At 34.5% G+C, this 21,824-nt stretch overlaps 2 protein-coding genes and 1 pseudogene across 3 annotated transcripts; 2 read left to right on the top strand and 1 right to left on the bottom strand.

The window, feature by feature from the left end:
* Window positions 1-7,055: 7,055 nt before the first annotated feature.
* Window positions 7,056-11,639, top strand: LOC145585908 (serine/threonine-protein kinase MPS1-like). Of its 2 annotated transcripts, none has more exons than XM_081642615.1 (6): window positions 7,056-7,516; window positions 7,855-8,262; window positions 8,578-9,512; window positions 9,942-10,142; window positions 10,643-10,804; window positions 10,904-11,639. In XM_081642615.1, exons 1-6 carry the CDS (start codon window positions 7,264-7,266, stop codon window positions 11,450-11,452), a joined length of 2,508 nt encoding a protein of 835 aa, XP_081498741.1. In that variant the 5' UTR covers window positions 7,056-7,263; the 3' UTR covers window positions 11,453-11,639. The 2 variants fall into 2 exon arrangements, with proteins under 2 accessions (XP_081498741.1, XP_081498740.1); XM_081642614.1 differs by having other exon boundaries at window positions 8,491-9,512.
* A 135-nt stretch (window positions 11,640-11,774) lies between these two features.
* On the bottom strand, window positions 11,775-16,502 carry LOC145585907 (histone-lysine N-methyltransferase ASHR1-like). The gene is made up of 14 exons (XM_081642613.1): window positions 16,323-16,502; window positions 15,620-15,765; window positions 15,269-15,403; window positions 14,874-14,928; window positions 14,504-14,622; window positions 14,015-14,103; window positions 13,852-13,933; window positions 13,469-13,573; window positions 13,273-13,363; window positions 13,079-13,198; window positions 12,789-12,895; window positions 12,479-12,548; window positions 12,285-12,348; window positions 11,775-12,172 (listed from the first exon to the last, which is right to left on the bottom strand). The coding sequence occupies exons 1-14, from the start codon at window positions 16,423-16,425 to the stop codon at window positions 12,007-12,009; spliced, it is 1,452 nt and encodes a 483-aa protein (XP_081498739.1). The 5' UTR covers window positions 16,426-16,502; the 3' UTR covers window positions 11,775-12,006.
* Window positions 16,503-17,078: 576 nt separating this feature from the next.
* LOC145584548 (FACT complex subunit SPT16-like) lies at window positions 17,079-20,216 on the top strand (annotated as a pseudogene).
* Window positions 20,217-21,824: the final 1,608 nt, after the last annotated feature.

The following is a 21,824-nucleotide window of genomic DNA, read 5'->3' as shown; positions in this document are numbered from 1 at the left end:
ATGTAGGTTGAGCTTTAAATGACCAGCCCAAACCACCAGGCCAGACTGGACGATTATGTAACTAATTTTATCCCGACCACACCATGCACGCACATACTCTCAACGTCATATCACAACTTTGATTTTCCTTTTTTTTTTTCTTCTTCTTGTGTTCAGAAAGTCACAAGGTAGTTGGACAAGTGATGAAAATCGATCCCAATTACTCCTGAAATCGAAAGTGAAGTTCTAACCACTTGAGCTATCCCTCACTCTTTAATTTTACATTTCATTTAGGGCTTGTTCTCATTAGATTATTTTCAGTTCAATTCAATTCAGCTCTAATAAGTTTATGTCTAATGATATTGCTGATGATTTACAGCCAAATTTCATACTTTTAACCTTATATTACAACAACGACAATAATAATAATAATAATAATAATAATAATAATAATAATATAGTATATGTTTTTAAAATGTTTTGGGATTCCGTATTTTTAATATATTTTTCATAAATATTTTAATTATACAGTATATTTTTTATAAATATTTTAATATGTATATTTGTATATACACATATATATAATAATAAATAATCAAAGATCATTAATCCGTAGTTAAAAATCACTAATCAATAAGTTCGGTTTACTTCATTTCAGTCAATGAAAATAGGCCCTTAATAGTTGGTAGTAATCTGTCATGTATTTCTTCACTTCCTGTTTTGTATCTTGCTCATTTTGGGTCCTTTTTCCTAACCACTTATTATTGCTCTCTTTTTTTTTTTTCTTTTTTTTTTTTTTTTTTTTTTTTTTTTGCTATGCCTACCTAATGTTTTGTCTTATAATTTTTCACTTGATACAGTATATATTGGAACAATTAATATCCCATCCAAACAATATGAATTATAATACGTACTTAGTAATTAAATCTTATTCAAATAGCTTATAGACTTTAGGATATTTTATTCAATCATGTATTTTTTCTTCAAAATTATATAATGTGATATATTATTCAAGTTTAACTACATTTCATTTTAAAATCAGTAGGTAACAACTGTAGTCTATCACGCACCACTTCTTTTTCAATGCAAGACAATTAAATTAACATGTGAGTTTTTTTGTTTTTTGTTTTTTTTTTTAGCAACCTCTCATATAAACTTATTATGGTTGTAGCTTTAGGGTGAGTTTTATTCGCCTGATTTTTACTTATCTGAACTTATTTGAACTTATCTGAACTTATTAACCCTTATTAGAACTTATTTTAGTTATAAATTAAACTTGGGTAGCCCTGGTTAACCTTTATCACAACTTATCTGAACTTATTTTTTCTGAAATTTTCTTATATGAACTTATTAACCTTTATCTAAACTTATCAACCCTGAAATAAGTGGAAATAAAGTGAACAGAATAGGGTCTTAACTTGAGTGTGACTTATTAGCCCTCATCTAAATTTCTTGGATCGAATCATATTGATGTACTGCTATATGTTATCATCTAAACTTATTATGGAGTATTTTGAAAGTGAATAATACGGAGTAATTAAAACATTAAACAATTAGACATATACGAGTAAATTAAAAGATTAGGGTCTTTGAACAAAAGAATAGGTAGGGTAAAAAAAATCAGTAAGCTATTAGTAATAAAATTGGAGGCTAGTTTCTCCCAATGGTGAATTTTTGGGGTAAAGTGAAATCTGATGGAAAAACACCAAAATCAAGGTGAAATCACTAATTGCACCATAATGACTTAATGAGGGTTACTCCTCCATAAACGGGAAAGGAAAAAAGCTGATGTAAAAAAAAGGGAAATGATACACATACAATTGATGTATGTGGGTCTCACATACAACAACAATTATGTTACCAAATAAATCTACAACGTTACTAAAAAAATATATTAGGTCATTAATTAATAAATATAAGTTTAAGTCTAGAAATAATAAGGCCCTAGTCAACGTCATTATTTAGTGAGGACATCTGTTTTTTTATACAAATTGAATAATATATAATTTCACCATATCTCATAGTATAATAATGTATATTTGTATAATAAAAGCTTTTCATTAGCAAATTATACATTATTCAATTTGTATACAAAATAACATTTCTCTTCATTAATTAGTATCGTTGAATAGGGCGTTATTATCTCTAGTAATAAACTTATATTGGTTTTTCTACACAATAACCCTGTTTTTTTTTCATTTTTCAACGTTGTGCCCCAACATATATGACTTTCTACACGGTAACCCCAATATACCTTTTGTTTCCATACGGTAACCTTGCCGTTGAAAAATTCCGTTAGTGGGGCCCACTCTCCATTTATTAATATTATTTTTATCGAATTGGTATTCCGTCAAAGGTTTTGGGGGCTATTTTGGTTCTTAGGGGCCAAATTGAGCTCAGATTTGGCAAAAAAATAATGTAGATGCCTCGTTTGTGTGTTTAAATATTAACACGTAAATCGAGACATTTCTTAATAAGCAAAACGAGGCATCTACGTTATTTTTTTGCCAAATCTGAACTCAATTTGGACCCTTAAGGGCCAAAATAGCCCCCAAAACCTTTGACGGAATACCAATTCGATAAAAATAATATTAATAAATGGAGAGTGGGCCCCACTAACGGAATTTTTTAACGGCAGAATAACGGCAAGGTTACCGTATGGAAACAAAAAGTATATTGGGGTTACCGTGTAGAAAGTCATATATGTTGGGGCACAACGTAGAAAAGTGAAAAAAATAGGGTTACTGCGTAGAAAAACCCAACTTATATTTATTGATGACCTAATATACTTTTTTAGTAACGTTGTAGATTTTTTTAGTAACATAATTGTTGTTGTATGTAGGACCCACATACAACAATTGTATGTGTAACCTTTACCGTAAAAAAAATTGATTCCTTTTGCCTCAAAATCATGTATTGTAAGAGAGACCACACTTTATGGTTATGGAATATATTTAAAATTAAAGCTCTATTTTACCTTTTTAATTAACCCGAGCCACGTTCATCCCACGTACCCAAACTTAGCTACCAACGGAAGTACTTGAATTTTGTAAACTAACTTCATCAGTGTGTACTTAATTCCACTATCTTGATGAATGTAGCATATCTATCTTCATATTTATTAATTGTTCCATACTATTGCATTATTATAAGGAACTGAGGAACATAACTTCATGATTTATGAAGTTTTGTTGTTTCATTCGTGTAGGACGAGTGTATCATATTAGATACTACTCGTAACTCATAAGAGACAACTCGTACTATATATGCCTCGTACTATATATGTACTCGTATCATCGTATGTCATTATTGAGAGAGCCCATAACACCCAATTCAAATGTTTAATCAAATAAAATAAAATTATAATTTGAGTATAGGAGAACAAATCTCATTGCCATATGAATTATACTTGTATATTGTTTCTGAAAACAGAATACTCCTCGGGGTTAGGGTAATAATATCAAGATGTCCTAGAGACTAACTCCAATGAATGTCCAAATATCCTTCGACTTCGCCTAGCAAGAGTATGTCCGAGAGCTCCGCCTTGATGTCTGAGAGCTTGGCCTGCAAAAGAGAGAAGCTTAACTGCCCCGGGAGGTGACCCGAGAAAGCCCCTCCGATGCTTAAGTCAGCGAATGTGCTTAGAGAGAGAGAGAGAGAGTACTTTAGAGAGAAAGTAGAGAGAGAAGGAGTGAGAATTAGGAAAAAAATCCTATCATTAATGATTGGAGAGCTATTTATAGTTGTACTTTCAGGTGGCAGAAGTTATACTTAGTTGGACAAATTAAGGGTAAATATGTACTTTGCAATGATTTATGATGGGCAGGATCATAGAGGGGTATTTTCGTAATTTTAGGTCACTGGGCTTAGGATAATGGACTTGGCCCAAGCATATATGATAGCTCGATAAGAATGTCATCATGTTATTTATCTCAATAATACTCCTTACACCATGGTAGAATATCTTTTTTTTTTTCCTAATAAAAACAATTGCATGCAATAATAATCAGAATTATATATATTGCATATGTAAGTAATGCGTTTGTAGAAGAGAAGCATGTGGTGGGCTTCATAGTGATGCATCCCATAGAGCCTTGTATTTGTCATAAAATAAGGTTTTATAAAGCAAATACTGTAATGTATGCCATGCATCAATAATGCACGAGAATACAAAATTACATTTGTCGAATATATATACTAGAGACTTCGTGTTTCATAGTTCAAAGTGACGCGTACGTATAGCAAAAAACAATATTACTGGACAAAAAGGTAAATATACGATATGATATGGTTGGTGGAATTGGAATTTGAAAAATCGTATAGGATTTGAAAAAGATGTAGCAAGTTGTTCTGGGAGATGAAAATAACCAGATTGTATAAAAACGTGGCTAAAATTCCTTATATACAGATCAATGGAGGAAAATGTTTTTTTTTAAAAAAAAGGGGAGCGAGCGAGGCTGACGAAGACGATTCTATCGCAATTAGCGGTCCTATGTACATGCTATGGTGTTTGTTGGCAGCAAGACAATCTGTTTTTTTTTTGTACAGTCTTTCAAAATTCAAAATGCAGCTTCATTATATTACTATATACTGTAAATTCTTCCATCTTTACTTGCTTTAATCAAAACTGTTTTAAAATACACTCCAAATAAATATTGATCAATTGCAGCTGAATAATTTAATGGACCAGAGTTAAAGAGAGCTCTTCTTTCTTTGATTATAATCAACAAATAATGGCTGCAATCTTGTTTATCTTACTTGTATTTAATAACAGTTACGTTGGTGTGCACGTATAAATATATAAATGTACTACTAAGAATAATTCGAAAGTTAAGCAATCCACTTTTATCAATTTCAAGTTCGAGATGTCTTGAAATCTTCCCAATTTGTGTCATTTGTTCATAATTATATTGGATCTTACTTGTCCAATAGAAGATAATACAATTGCTTACATCATCAACTCCTCTTCCTCTTTCTACAAAGGAAAAATTTATATAGATCTTCAATATAAAAGGGATAATATTGCATGATCAAATACCATTATCATTATTAGTTATTTTTTATATTCCGTAATCTTATAATTTAATTACTCAACTCTGCTGGTATAGCCCTTAATATTATAACTAATGTACCTAATCATATATTGTACCTATACATAGTTTAGTGATGATCATCTATGCTCTAATCTTATACTATTTATGTACTCATCAATTTAATATATATATATATACTTCATCAATTTAATATATATACTCTCTAAGCTTTCTCTCATTTTCTTTAAGACTTTCCAACATTCTCTTTATCATAACTTTATCATTTAGTGGTTGGGTATTCGTATTTTGAGTAAGAGATTGAGGAAGGGTAAACCTAATCTCATTAATTTCTCTGATTTTTATCCATGTTAGTTGTTAAAATGTAATCTACAAAAATTTAGGTTATTTTCTAAAGTATATTCTAGAATGTGTGTCTACTAGTTGGATTAATCAAGAAGCATTGTCCTAAGTAGGAAAAGCAAGTAACACCACAACTATATACATGCAAGTGATGTATTGTGAAGTGTGTGGAGTCAAGAGTATTCCACCAAATTTTGGGAAAGTTAGGAGCTCTCACAAAATTGTTATAGTGAGGGAAGTATTCGACAAGATAGTGAGAGACATTAGCTTTCACAAATTAGATATATAAGCTGTGTAGGTGTGGAATAAGACTCCCACCAAAAATATTATTGTATAATTTATTATACGGAGTATAATTTGTGAAATCTAAAAATAAGTGTATGATATTTGGGTTCATTAAAATTCTGCATACACTCAAATTCTATATATCATTTGTCACACATGAGAATACGAATAAATATTTAACATTTGTTAAGTTTATGAAAAACCGAACATGTAAGAATTTGATGAAATCAAATAGAATTATTGAACAATGCAAAAGTTTGCACTTCATTTGTCCCTAAGTATGTACTTCCTTCGTCATTTTTATACTTAAAATTTGGAATTTTTGTGATGATAAAAATGGTCAAAACGTAAAAATTAAAAAGTGACAGCAAGAGTACTAATTGTCACATTGATTAAATTAAAGATCTTTTAAAAGGAGTTGGAATGCTATAATCAATTTTTTGTTGTTGTTGTTGTTTAATGTAAGTCTTTATAACACAACAATTTCATTTTTCTTAAATTCTATAAGGAGTGGATATGTGCTTGTTGTAAATCTTACAAACTAAGTTTTGACAATACAGGCAAGACTAAAACCGTGAAATGGGCTTATTACAATAAAATCACATAGTAGAAAATGCCTGTGCCGCAAAATAGTTTGGGTAAACGTTCATGATGGGGCTGACGGGCCTTTATGGGCTTGTTCTCCTTTTTTCATCCGTAATTAATGGTTGAGGTCGCGCTCAGTCAGCATGGGCTGAAGTCACCGTCAAAATTAAACATTTACTATAACAAAAATGAATATTTTCTAACTGAACATATTTTACAATAATTTTGTATTTTTCAATAATTAAATATAAATGTTCATTTTTATGACGTATGATGTTCATTCTTATAAAAATAAATGTTCATTCTTATAAAAAAAATACAATTTTTTTGTTTGTTCAGTTGTATAAGATGTTCGTTATTATAATATAGGATATTCAATTAACATTAGCATTAATATTGTTTTTTTTTTTTTTTTGACGGGCATTAATATTGTTAGACATTAGCATTTTGTTCATTATTAAAAAACATATTATTGATTTATTTAAGGTATTAAATCATATAACTCAATTGCAAGAAATCCATTCAAGAATCAAGGTATTTAACTTGAAGCTTAAAAAATTATTGATGAATAAGCAATAACAGTATATGTTCATTTTTATTTACAATTAAAATGTTCAGTTATTTAATACTAAATGTACAATCCTTTTTTTTTTAGTTTTATAATCTCTTTATTTTACTCTTATAATATAAATGTTCATTTTTAGCCATGTTTAGAAAATTAGAAATAAATGTTCACTTTTTTTTTTTTTTTTATAATTTTTATTTTTATTATTAGGATTGAAGTCCAATGGGCCACTGGAGGCCAAAAAATAAGAGGCCAAAGAAAGGGAATTGAATAAAGAGAGAGAGAGAGAGTAGAGAGAAGAGAGTAGAGAGTAGAGAGCGCCATTACCCCTGAATTCAAAAATATGGTGAATTGAGTAGAGTTGATCTTGGCAACAATGGCTCTGGCTCTGGGTGAAGTGTAGAATGTGGGAGTAAGTGTGTTGTTCAGAGATGCAATCAGAGGTTTTTCCATGCCATGGACGGGGACCCTGACGTTCCGGCCCCACTGCTGAGTTCCACCACCCGCTCCGTCAACTTCAACTTCAACTCGTCTTCGTCTTCGTCTTCTTCTTCTTCTTCTTCTTCTTCTTCTTCTTCTTCTTCTTCTTCTTCTTCTTCTTCTTCTTCTTCTTCTTCTTCTTCTTCTTCTTCTTCTTCTACTGCTACTTCTTCTCAACCTGATTTTCTCCGTAATGTCCAAGCCGCTTTCAAACGCCACCGTTCCATTGGTATTTTTTTTTTCATTTTCCCTTTTCTCCCTATTTTCGATTTAGGGTTTGCTTTTATTTACTCGAACTTCTACTAATTTATCTACATCTGCTTTATGATTTTGGATTTTGGCCATCACAAACATCACTGTCAACCGTCCAATTTCACATTCTATGTACTTATTGTAAATTCTCCAATTACCTTTTTCTTCTGTCAATGCTCAATCCGATTGTTTGTGCTTTAGGCTTCATTGTCAGATTCAATTTGGGGCTAAACAGCTTGCAATTTTATGATTTCTGGCTCAATTTTTGGGCTTCAACTAGATACCTCTCTTTAATATGATGCTTGGAACTTACAGGTACAATGCAATCAACTAACTTGTTACCGAGACGTAGTGTGCCACCACAACCACAAAGGGAGACGCCCAAAAGTTCACTGCATAATTCTTGTTTAAAAGTAGAGACCAAGAGGTCTGTTGAAATTGCTTCTCAACCCAAGAATTTCGACGGCCACACGAATGAGAGATCGTCTGTCATCGATCCTCAGGAAGATGCCTCACTTACGCCTCCTTCCTTCACCGGTACTATCACCAATACCTATGATGACAAGTATAATCCCTTTGGAGGGCACATCAAGGATGATCAACTAAATTGCAAAGCTGGTGTTGACATCAATGTTTCCTCTGCTGCGCAATCTAAACATTGTCAAATGGTGGAGGGTTCAAGGAAAGTCAAATTTTCACTGGCCAGCTCTGCCAATTCACAGGGTAATTTATTAGAATCCACTTTTTACTTGTTTGACTGTTGTTCATTTTTTACTGATGCCATTTTTGCTCAGAATGTACAACTTTTTCTTTAATTAAACTTCATCTAAATTGGGTTGGTATTATATTGCATAATCATCAGCTTTAGAACTTGCCTGTTCAAATATAAATCAATTGTAAAATTATGGGAAATGTACCTTTTCCTTTTCTTCAATGCTGCTATTAATGCAGGAACTGATGGTCAAATGGCCACCAGAATGGATTTGGCCACCAGATTGGACAACTTATCTTCTCATATGGATTCACTTGCATTGACAGAAATGGAATGGGAGGCGGTTAATCAAGCAGAGACATCCAATGTCATTAACAATGAACCAAAACTTCAGAATCCTGTCAGCACTGATGCAGATAGTTGTTCGAGAGGTGATGGGGGCTCTTCAGTACTAGCAGTAAGAATGTCATCTCTTCAGAACCAGCTGCACCACTTAAGAGATTTCCTGCATAATGATGTAAGCCATCCAATGACCCAATCTTCTGTGGTGGGATCATCTTGTGTCACCACAACCTCTGTCCATGCAACATCTGCACCGATGCTCAATTCAACAACTCATTCTTCATGCCCTCATCAAGATAGTTCAGCAGTTGGGTCCTTACCTGATGCCAATCGGATTTCTCAGAACATAGCCGTAAGAGATGGGATGCATCAAGCTTGCCCTACATCCGTAAATTTCAGTGGAGTTGATGCTGACAGGGCACTCAGTGGAGCTCAAGCTTCGAGCTCTGCAACAAATGCCTTAGCAGAAGTCAAAGAAATCCAACAACATATCTTGCTGCAGCAAACTAAAGTACCGGCTGATCCACCCCAAACTCAAAGCCAGCCCATAATGGAGAAAGGACAGGGGGCCGATGCTTCACATATCCCACCACCTAGCTCCTCATCAAAGGACCTATCTTCTAATGTGAAGCCCTCTAAATCAGAGAAGCATGAAAAGGCACCATCTCGGAAAAAAGGTTACGATCCTGACTTGTTTTTTAAGGTGAATGGGAAACTTTATCAAAGGCTTGGCAAGATAGGAAGCGGTGGAAGTAGTGAAGTTCATAAAGTTATCTCATCTGACTGTACAATTTATGCTTTGAAAAAAATCAAGCTTAAAGGTCGTGATTATGCTACTGCTTATGGATTTTGTCAAGAGATCCTGTATTTAAAGAAGTTAAAGGGGAAGGATAATATTATCCAACTTATTGATTTTGAGGTAGGCACTCTTTAGATTCCAATTTGTATTGCCTGTCTTTGCAGAATTGATGGTTTCTTTTGGGAATATAACAGACATGGTCCTGTAAAATTTAGTGTCTTATATCAGTTGTTTATATATTATCATTCAGTGATTTATGAGTGCTAGTTGTGGGCTTAAGTAGGTTGGACAATCTTTGTTATATCCTCATCTCAGCATACCACGCTAAAGCTCACTTATAATGTTTCATGTTTACCTTAGGCATAATTGAGTGAGTATACAAGATGAAGCAATAAAATCAGATAGCTGCAATCCTCTTTCATTTCTTATGCAGCCTCATAGGATGTAAAACTTTCTTTGAGATTTAGAACCTATGATTTTTAGCTTATCTGGTTTCCCTTTGGGACATTCACTGATTGACTAAACTTTGTTAGCACTGTCATGTTCAAGGTTACGGATAAAGCTTTACTGCATGAAGTTATGAACGGCTCCATTTCTAACAAGGACAGCAGAGTCAAAGATGATGGATATATCTACATGGTTCTTGAGTATGGAGAAATTGATTTGGCTCATATGTTATCTCATAAGTGGAGGGAAATTGAAGGCACCAACTCAACTATGGATCAAAACTGGCTTCGTTTCTACTGGCAGGTTTGTGATCCCATTCTTGGTTTAATAAGCCTTGACAGGATTTGCTTTTTAATGCAGAATGAATTTCTAATTTCTGCTAATCAGTGGTAAAATAAATTAAATTTAGTGTAAAAAAGTATCATCCAAATGTCCGTGATAATGCCACCACATCTAGTATTGGGTGATGATTTGAAATTTAATTTGAAGAAAAGATATAATTTGGGGGTAAGCTAGCATTACCATGACATTGGCATAATACTCTCCTTACAAATTTACGTACACATTCATTCTCATTACTACTTTACTATTGAATCATTTTCATTTTTAAAAAGTAGTTGAGCAGTGATCATACTGTCCAACTTGCTTATAACAAATCCATTTCATCAATAGATAAATCACATCTCCATACTGGAGTAGTTTGAAACAAAAATTAATGAAATTGGTTACTAGTATATTTTTGGCTAGACTGAGAAAACAGCGCACTAACTTTTTTTTTTTTTTTGTGTCAATTATGATGTCAGCAAATACTCCAAGCTGTAAACACAATTCATGAGGAGCGTATAGTGCACTCTGACCTGAAGCCAGCCAATTTTCTCCTTGTCAAAGGTTCATTGAAGCTCATTGATTTTGGCATTGCTAAAGCTATAATGAGTGATACAACCAACATCCAAAGGGACGCCCAGGTTTTTAACTTCCTCCAGCCAGTATTTTTAATGGTTTTGTTGTAAACTCTAAAACTGGAATTGAGGTCAGTGCTCAGATACCATCTATTGTTCATGCAGGTAGGTACATTGAGTTACATGTCACCGGAGGCATTCATGTGCAATGAGATTGATGCAAATGGAAATACTATTAAGTGTGGGCGCCCATCAGACATATGGTCTCTTGGTTGCATTCTTTATCAAATGGTTTATGGAAGGACACCCTTTTCAGAATACAAGGCATTCTGGGCCAAGTTCAAAGTAATCACTGATCCCAGTCATGAAATCACATATGGTCCAGTTTCCAATCCTTGGCTTCTGGATCTTATGAAGAAGTGCCTTGCATGGGACCGCAACGAAAGATGGAGAATTCCTGAGCTTCTTGAGCACCCATTTCTTGTTCCTCCTATACAGCAGCAGTTGCCCCCTGCACTAGAGCAAAACTGTAAATTTATTCAGCTGATCACTGAATCTTGTGCAAATGATGATAAAGTCCCAAGTCTTTGTTCTGAGCTCCAACAGTTACTAGAAGATCCAACTGCCACATCTCGAGATCATCAATTTAAAATACTATCGCATATTTCAAGCATCTGTCAGCAACTCCAGCAGCACCTTACAAAGACGAGCTAGTCCTATATGTAGAAGAGGAATGTACAGTAGCAACATTTCTGCTGAGCATTTTGAATCATGTTCTCTTCTATACGTAACATGTTTTGTGAATAAGTTCCGATTTTAAAAAGCTGTCATGGTGCCTTTCAACAATGGTTGAGTGTTGATTTATGATTGTTGTACAATCCTGTAATCTCCATGAAATGAATGTAGCTCCTATTTGTTTTAACTATAAGAAATTTAGAATGAAAATTTGTGCTAAAAATATTTTCTTTTTTGGATTGGTTTGTGTCTTCTCTAAAAAGTACTGCAAATAAAATTAAATCAATTTTTCAAGGATCCATTTACATAATTAAATTTCCAAATTATTAATGAGGCTGATAGTGAAGTTACAGCCTTAAAGGTGGAGCAAAACAATGCAAAATTCAGAACCCTTTTTGGGTTATATCCCAACTGCCTGTACAGAATTACAGATTCTCAAGAACAAAAGTTTTTGCTATTATCGAGCACTAAATAGAAGAATCCAATCTTCTTAATAGGCAAGCGTTGTACTAATCTTTGTAGTGGAGACACATTCAGTCTTCGACAAGGGATTTAAGTTTGAAAGAGGCTTCAGCACGGGCTTCCTCTAGCTTGTAAAGCAGCTCCTTCATAAATGGCGTATTTGTCCCATGGGTCAGTCGCAAAATATCCAGTGCCTTGGTTAATAATCTAACACAATTTGCAGTCTCCCCAAGTAACCTGTATGCACATAGCCTTTCTCAATTAAGGGTACAAAGATAAGGCAATCTATCTTGGAAGAGCATAACCTCTTGAACACAAATTGCTTAACTGCAAGAGACCATATTCTTACCATTCAAGCTTTCCACATGTATAATATTGCAACCCAAGCATAGGATGACAACTAGGGTAAACCTCTGCAGGACAATCACCGGGAAAGTTTGAGATCATTGGTCCCGAATAATAATAAAAAATAAATAAATAAATAAATAAAAGAGGGGGGGGGGGGGGGGGGGCGGTAAAGAGTGTAGGGATCTTGAGGCCTACTTTCATACACAGGAATAGTCAATCTGCAATAATCCAGCGCATCCTTCCAGTTTTTCAGCTCCATATATATCTGATATTGAGAAAATACATTGGGGACTTGCACATTAAAATCATCAAAAGTTTACTGTCATAGTTAGTTCAAGTTTTCTGATTTCTGTTAGGGCTTTGTGAGTCTTCTGGAGCTCCAATGTCTCCACTATGTGTTTGTGTTAGTACTCTTTGAGTTTAATCTTATCAATGCAACAATTGTTTATTTATGCTGAACTAGATAATATTGCAAGGAGATATAATATACAAGATCAAGATATACCTTTAAGAGATTATCTCGTGTGCGCATTAGATTAAGAGATAATGGATGGCATAATTTTAATTGCAACCTTTCAACTGTCTTATACAAAGAACCAGCTTCTTCATAATCTGAACACTGTCAAAGAACCACCTCCATTTGGATGTAATAAAATGAAAAATAATTCCTTTTTTTTTAGGGGGGGGGGGGGGGGGGGTGGTTATATATCAACAAATCAACACTATACAACAGGATGCCATAAAAACTAGCCTAATTTTCCAGTTAAAAAAAAAAAAAAAAAAAAAAAAGGATACTTCCTGATTTGAGGGAAATCTCTGCCTTTTCAGAAAGAGTTTTCACTTCGCTTGCAATCTTTTTAATATCTTCCAGTTTCCTCACATGGCCACATTGTTGACATATGAACGCCTTGTTATCTACATATTAGAAAATGATAACTAATGTTAGGCACCCAAGTAATGTTCACGAATTTTCTAAAAAACGTATTTACCTGAATCCCTGAGCGAAAATCCCATGCATGCATTGTTGTCACATCCATAACCCTCCAATATAGCACTTTCTCGAATATCTTCGCATTGCCCCTTTGATATGATGCAATGGGTCAATGTTAAACAGCAGAAAGTAACAAGCTTCCACCATAAGCTTCAGAGTGATAAATGCAAAATGACATAATTTGAGGCACTTACTAATATAATGCAACGAGGACATGAGCAGCTGAATAAGTACTGTTCTTTTAGAGCCTTTTGTCGAGTCATGGTGCTTCCAGCAGTTTCTATGTAACTTATTAGTACCTTCAAGAGCACCAAAAGATAACAATCAGACTTCAATTGTTCAACATGTACCCTCGTCACTTCTCTTTTCCCCTTTATTATTATTATTATTATTATTATTATTATTTCGAGAGAGGGGGGGGGGGGGGAGGGAGGGATAGGGCTCAGCTTGCATTACAGGTGGAATGGCCGGATGGATACAAGCATGATTTGTGTAATACTGCAGCTATTGTCACACTATTCAAAGTAATTGCTGTATGCAAAAATGTAAAAGTGCTAATCAAATAATATTTAGTTACCTCAGTACCTTTAGGTATAGGTTGCACCGCACGAACCACGGCTTGTTTTCCCTCAAACATCAATACTGAATTTGGCAAGCAACTGAAGTACTATAACCAATGAGCCCTTGCAGTTCCAGAGATTGAACAAACAACAGAGAAAAAAAAAAAGTAGCCAAATTACCTGTGATTGATGATAGATATAACAGGATATAGTCCTATACCCAGAGGTCTAAGTTCTGAATCGCATATACTATGTACATTGCAAGCAAGCTGCGACAACATAGAACAATGAGTATATGAGAGCCAGGTCCAAACTCAAATTTGAGAATTTTCTAGTAACAAAGAATTGAAATATCTCTTATGAAGTATAAAAAAAAATAACCTATTTAACCTCACTTGGAATCTGATAAAGCTAGCATATCCTTTAGTGATACATGGATAGAAACATAATTACATAGATTTTTTTTGTTAAAGGTGTTTTAGGTAGAACAAGGATCAAGCTAATGTCATAATAAAACCGCGTTAAAATTTTGCATAGATTGGCTGGCAAACGGCTGGAAGTCTAAGCTCTATCAAGTATCAAATCAAGAAATCAATGTCAGAGCACATCCAGGGCAATGCATACATTCCAACGATTAAATTTAGCCAACTGCAAGTTTTAACAGAAAACCTTGGAAAAGTTCTCTGCAACTTCTTTCAGTTTCAGGCCAGGCCACTGAAGTATCACACTAACAAGATTGGCCATCTGTGCATATAAAACCAGCTGCTTCTCATCAATCTCAGACATATCTTCAAGGAAATACAATTAAGCAAAACAACAAAGGTGAGTAAGATTTTGTCAAGAAGAGGTTGGGTTGATAAAACTGAAGTACCCATGAATTCCAGCTCTTTTTCTCAGTCAATAATTACTGTACTTCCTAGACCCGAAAATCCCACCCCAAACACAGTCTCTCCTTTCCCAGTCACAAGAACCCCCTCCCCCCACCCCTCCCTACTCACAAAAAAAAAAAAAAGGGTTCCACACATTTTGTGGAGGATACGAGATACTAATGCCTCCACCAAGTTGTAGTTATCAGTCACAGTAGTTGGTATAACCTGCCAAAAGAAAACGCATGAGTTATTAATTTAAATTCAGAAAATATATTCTTTCATAACAGGATAAGTTGGTTGGCTTGCTAGATAATTAAATATGAGAACTGACGACTTCCCACACCAAACAATTGACTTAGATTCTAAATCATGACAATTAGTGCCAGGACAGCAATAGAAGTAAGGAGAAAGAACAAGGTACACTGAACAAGAACAACCTTTTTTTTGACACGAGAACAAGAACAACCGTAACAAGGAATATGAGTATACGTTTGCAGGTATTATTTCAAGAATTTCATTACAGAGTATATTTTATAATATCATGGAGGTATGCAAGATACTCAACCTTTTCATCCTGCAGCTTTTTTCTCAAGTAAAGCTTAACCATCAAGCGTATAGAGGGTGTGAGGTACTTTAGCCTTTCCTTTTCAAGCTTTGAGAGTGCCTGGCATTCAACACGATGGAACATCCAATCTGATTTCTGGCAAGGGAACAACAAAAAACATAAATTTCAGCATGGATTTGGCTGAGATGATGCTCATATATAAAAATAAAAATAAAAAAATCCAATTGTGATGTTTTCTCCATTTGTAGATGAACTTTAGCCCAAAATCAGGTGCAAGTTGATATCACTAATTCCAATATTTGTTATCTATTACAATCCATGCTGTCAAACTATAATGAAAATACTCCGTACCTGGCAAGTACTCCCACAATACCACACAAAGTGACAAGCAGAACACTTCTTGAGTTTGACAGAAGAAAAACAGACTTCACATCTTGAGGCACCGGACAAGTCTTTTGGGACAGAAACATAAGGTTGTTGACTTATGACAATCTCGCCTGCAGGAGGCGCATGGTGAAGAGAATTAGGTAAAGAACCTTAGTTGGTAATCCCATATCCCATCTTTTGTTATCCGTTGATCATGAAAAATAACAGGTGATTAAGCCCAAGTAAAGGTAGCTATAGAATTGGAACAAAAGTGACAACACATCCCATCCTTTCTTACTATTTATTTTGTTTGCTTAGATGTACCATACCAAATTAAGATTATGTCTTGAATAGGGAAAAATGTACAGGTAGCTATAGAATTGGAACAAAACAGGGGATTACATGAATTTTGTGTATACTTAGTGACACCAAAGATGAATCATCAAAACCTAAGTAATAGTATAATGAGTAAGAATGTTTGGGTAATTTTGACAAACACCTTACCTGCATTCCCAGCTAATAGTATAAAAGGGAAGTGGAGACAGTTTGGGGTTTGTTGCAGTAGTTTGAGTAATTAATAGGTAAAATTAAACCCAATAATTAATTGATAAAATGTAAACATGACGATGATTCTAGCAAAGTAATGAAAAAATATTCCTTGAAAATTAAAAAGGAAGAAAAAAAAAACCTGGAGAAAAATTCCTGGCAGTGAAAAGACAACGTCCTTTCTCCGGCGAAAATGAAACGGAAAGCCCTATTTCCGAGAGATAGCTCTGCAACTCCTCCTCCATGCCTCTACCTTCTTCTCAGTCTCAGTTTTTTTTTTTTTTTTTTGAAGAACCTACTCTTTTTTAGTTAAGGAAACTACTTTATTGTACGGAGTATTTTTTTTTTTTTTTTTAGGAAACTACTCCGTATTTTATTGTATTTTTTGTTTTTTAAGGAAACTACTCTGTTTAGCCTCTAAACCCTGGCCCACGCAAATCCCAGTGAGCTCTCCCTGTTTTTCTTTTTTCCCTTGCTAAACTAAACTATAAAATACAATTCGCCATTCTCTGTTTCTCTCCCTCCTTCGTAACTCCACTCACTCTCTTCAATTTCAGAAATTCATCAAATTTGGTGAATTTGATTTCTTTCTCTTCGTAGGAAACCCTTATTTTGCATCAATTTCTAAGAAATCAGTTGAATTTTGAGCATCAGAATCGCCCCCGGAACTCGAAGCAAGCGATGTCGACGAACTCATACCAAATAAATTTGGACAAATAATGATAAAATCGAGATTTATGGGGAGATGCTAAGGCGTTAGCAATCGCAACGCCGCCAGCGTCGGAAGATTTGCGATACTTGAAATCATGGGGTTACGAGTTTCCTGATACAATTATGGTGTTGACGAAGAAGCAGATTCATTTCCTCTGTAGCCAGAAGAAAGCGCTGTTTACTGGAAATGTGGGTTGGGAAGCTGAAGAATTCGGGTCTGGACCTGACTGACATTACCAACGGGTTGTCGGAGCTGTTTGCTGTCAAGGATGCTGGAGAATTGGTGAATGTTCCCAATTTGGAGAAGAAGCTGACGCATTCGGCGATGATGGATGTCATTTTGGATCCTATTAAAATTAAGGTCAAGTTGATAGGATAGAAAATTAAGTAGTTGTAAAATGGGAAAAGAAAAGGTTTATGTGAGTTTGGTCGGGGAAAATAGAGTGACTTTGGGAGGGAAGCCTGAAATAATGGAGTCCTGTGTATGTCAGTTTCAAACTTGTTTTGTATCACACTCTATGAGTTTCTGTGTAGACATTCATTACTGGACTTTCTAGGAACTTAATCTTTTCATGTCTTCTAAAATGATGACCCACTAGAGTATAACTTACAATGATTTTGTTATTGGCTAGGCATTTTTTGGAAAAGACATCTTGGATGCTGCTTGTGATGTTATATGTTTCTATTGCATGTTCTACATATATTCAGTTTCTGCCATTCATTGCTCTACTAAAAGTTATATTAATGGTGTAAGATAATACATGAGCAATAAGCTGAATATGTGGCTACTTTGTACAAACAATTTATATATGATTCCTTTTATCTGTGTTTTCTTCTCACTTGATTACCCTGCCATTTTTTTCTTCCACAGGCCAAGCGCAAGGTCAATGAGGCTGATGCTGTTCCTACAAAAACTACTCTTAAGGTCGGATTACGGGGAGATAAATAGAGAAGAGCTTAGGAGGCAGCATCAAGCTGAACTTGCTCGTCAAAAGAATGAAGAAACTGCTCGGCGACTTGCTGGTGGTGGTGCAGGGGCAGGAGATAATCGTTCTTCATCAAGATCTTCAATAGAGCTGGTTGCTTACAAGAATGTAAATGATCTTCCACAACCAAGTGAGTGAATCACAACCCTCCAATTAATAAAATTCATCATACTCATCCATTTATTGACTTTAAAATACACTTTATCAACACAAAAAAAACAAAAAAATAAAAAATAAATAAATAAATAAATAATAATAATAATAATAATAATAATAATAATAATAATAATAATAAATAAATAAATACTAGAGGATTTGGTCAAAGGATATGGAATTTATAATTTATCTTACTAGATGTTTTCATTTTTTTTTTATCTTCAATGTGAATTGATTGGTTTCTGAAAAACTAGAGACAAATTTTATAACTTTTTATCATCTTCTTTGTTTTTTTCTCCCTTTTTCTGGTTTTCTTTGATGGAGGATGATTTATTTTTTGATAAATTTGATAAAAGAATTATGGACCTTGCAATATATAATGCGATAGACAGGTTTATTGTTAATAAACTATAATTTAATGGAGATTGGACAATCATTTGAACTTATAAATTGCAAGATCGAATATGCATCAATGGCAAAATTCAGAATTTTTGTTTTAGTAACTATTTTTTTTTTAAAAAAAATCATAATCAAGAAAACTGCTTTTTTATTATTATTTTTCATTTCTTATTAAAAATTAAAGTCAATTGGATGAATGGACAAGATTAAACATTAAAAAATACAGGGCCAAGATTAAAACTAACTACAATAGCTACAATTTTATTGTAGCCTTTGAACAGTCTTCTCAGAAGAATAAGACTATTTTAGTGCCCATCTATGGAAGCATGGTCCCTTTCCACATTGCCACTGTGAAGAGTATCACCAGTCAGTCAGATACCAATCACAATTTGTATGTCCGGATAATTTTTAATGTTCCAGGCACACCTTTTAGTCCACACGATGCGAATTCTTTGAAGAATCAGGGGGCAATATTTGTGAAGGAAGTTTCATTCCGTTCAAAAGACTCTAGCCATGTGAAAGAGGTGGTTACGCAGATAAAGACGCTTCAGCAGCAGGTTGCTACTAGGGAGTCTGAGAGGGCAACCTTGGTAACTCAGGAAAAACTTGTAATTGCTCAAAACAGATCCAAGCCAATGAGACTGTGATCTATTGGTCCATCCTGCTTTTAGTGGACGAGGAAAATATACTGGTGCTCTAGAAGCACATGTGAATGAATTTCGGTTTTCTATCTCCAGGTCAAATGAGCGTGTTGATATCATGTTTACTAATATCAAGCATGCATTTTTCCAACCTGCAGAAAATGAGATGATAACTGTTCTTCATTTCCACCTTCACAATTCAATCATATAATGGTGGGTAACAAAAAGACCAAGGATGGGCAGTTTTACGTTGAGGTGATGGAAATGGTCTAGTCCATGGGTGGTGGTAGATGGTCTACCTATGATCCTGATGAGATTGAAGAAGAGCAGCGAGAAAGAGACAGGAAGAACAAAATCAGCATGGATTTCCAAAACTTTGTCACCAGGGTTAATGAACTTTGGGGGATGCCATAGTTTAAAGATCTTTGATATGCCTTTGAGGGAGCTTGGCTTCCATGGTGTACCATACAAGGCTTCTGCTTTCATTGTCCCCACTTCAAGCTGTCTTGTTGAGCTGATTGAGACACCCTTCCTTGTGATCACCCTGAATGAGATTGAGATAGTGAACTTAGAGAGAGTAAGCTTTGGGCAGAAGAATTTCGACATGACAATCATATTCAAGGATTTTAAGAAAGATATTGATTCTATCCCCACCAGTTCTTTGGAGAGCATCAAAGAATGGATAGATACCACTGATATCAAATATTACGAGAGCAGATTGAATCTGCACTGCCGTGCCATTCTCAAGACTATCACTGATGATCCAAAGAAATTTATAGAAGATGGAGGCTGGGAATTCTTGAACATGGATGCAAGTGATTCTGAAACAGTCGGATAAAGGCTATGAGCCATCTGATGTGGAGGTTGATGAGTCAGAGTCAGAAGATGAAGCCTCTGACAGTGAATCCTTGGTGGAGTCTGATGAGGAAGAAGAAGAAGAAGAAGAAGAAGAAGAAGAAGGCTTGACTTGAATTGGGAAGAGCTAGAGAGAGAACCAAGCAATGCAGACCGTGAGAGGGGAGATGAATCTGACAGCGAGGAAGAGAGACGTAAAAGGAAGATGAAGGTAGCTTTTGGGAAATCCCGTGCTGTGCTGGCCCTAGCAACAGCCATTTGCTTAAGCGTCCCAAGGGTAGGAGGTAGATGGATTTGGCAGACTGATCCATTGTCTTGGTAAGTTCAGTTTCAGCTGACATAGGTTTTAGATAGGTTGTTTTTGGTTGTGTTCTTTTAGATATGGATACTTTTTCGTTGCTTTGTTTCTTGTTATGGTTTTGGCAATGGGCATTGTTTAACGTTCTTCCTATATATGAAAGAATTTTCACATGTAAATTGGTAAAATACTTTTATTAGAGTCAAGTACCTTCTTTTCGAGTAGTGTCCAGTGAATATCTGGTATAAACATAAGATGTTAAAATAGTGGCAAATTTTGAAATTATGTGCCTCAAGCTAGAGGTGTTAAAAGCACACCCGATCCGACCTGATCCGAAACCGATCCGAAAAATATCCGATTCAAATTTGGACTCGCGCGGACATAACAATTTAGTATGAATTAAAATTTTATGACTTAACTTTAAAATTTTATCCGACCCGACCCGACCATATTAGATCCGATCAGATCATCCGAATTGACACTTCTACCTCAAGCTATGTAGTATATACATTTAATATTACATCTGTGATTCTTTGGTTTTGTTGCCGTGGACATTCTTTTTATTTGTTAATTCCGTTTAGTAACTATTGTGACGGTCCTTTTAAAAAAAAAAAGTAACTATTATGACGGTGGTAGTTAATGACTTAACGGCAGTGTGTGTGAATGCTTCATTCCTGCGTCAAGTCAATTCCAAAAGCAAGGAGAAAGAGAATGGATTTAGTTTAGAGAGTGCAAAATACAAAGTAGCAAACAACGTCAACATAAATAGGGAACTTCATTAACTCCGTCTTCATGACATTATTTTGGAATTTACCGCAATACTCTTGTAACCAAGCGAAAATGACTAACACACCCTTATATTAATAAAGATTGATTATATAGGATATAAACTTGTATTAATAAAGATTGTTTATCTCTTCATTTGTTGGTATCAGCCCTCTTTTTTGCAACTTTAATATATGTCAATGTATTTCCTTTCACATTTTGTAGGATGCATGGCTTGTATACAAGTACTATTAGGCTATAAGCAAATATGGCATAAATAATTAAAAAAATCACACTTTTTTTTTTTTTTTTTTTTTTTTTTTTTTTTTTGTCAAGCAAATAAGGTAAACATGATTTATTCACTTAACACAACAGGTAAAATCTCAACCCTCAATTATATCATTTCAATCTATAGAATTCTTTCGATAGAGACTCTTTGTGACATTAATCACTTGATCCAATCTTAAGTGTTTACGGATTATATTATAGATGCTCTTGATTAAAGTATACAATTAAGCAACGCATCAATAAAATTTCAAAATATACTATCTAATTTTTTGGTCTAGTATTAAAGAGATTTATCATTCCTTGTGTTACTATGACACTGTACATTGTAATATAACAGTCTCAACTCAAAATACACTTTTTTTTCTCTTTATTAACCCTTCCTTACTGCAAATTTTGGGACATGTAAACTAGTAGCTACTAAATTGGAGCTTCGTATGGCTGTGAATCTAAGAATATCCAAGCTAGTTCTTCAAATGGACAATAAGGCGTGAAGTTATTGGGAATGCTATCACTTGTTACATGAATGTCGTAAATTAGTTAACATT

The sequence above is a fragment of the Chenopodium album genome, chromosome 16 (genome assembly GCF_948465745.1).
Source record: "Chenopodium album chromosome 16, dcCheAlbu1.1, whole genome shotgun sequence".
Classification (NCBI taxonomy): Eukaryota; Viridiplantae; Streptophyta; class Magnoliopsida; order Caryophyllales; family Amaranthaceae; genus Chenopodium; species Chenopodium album.
The sequence above is the reverse complement of the archived record's forward strand: the minus strand, read 5'-3'. Positions and strand labels throughout refer to the sequence as shown.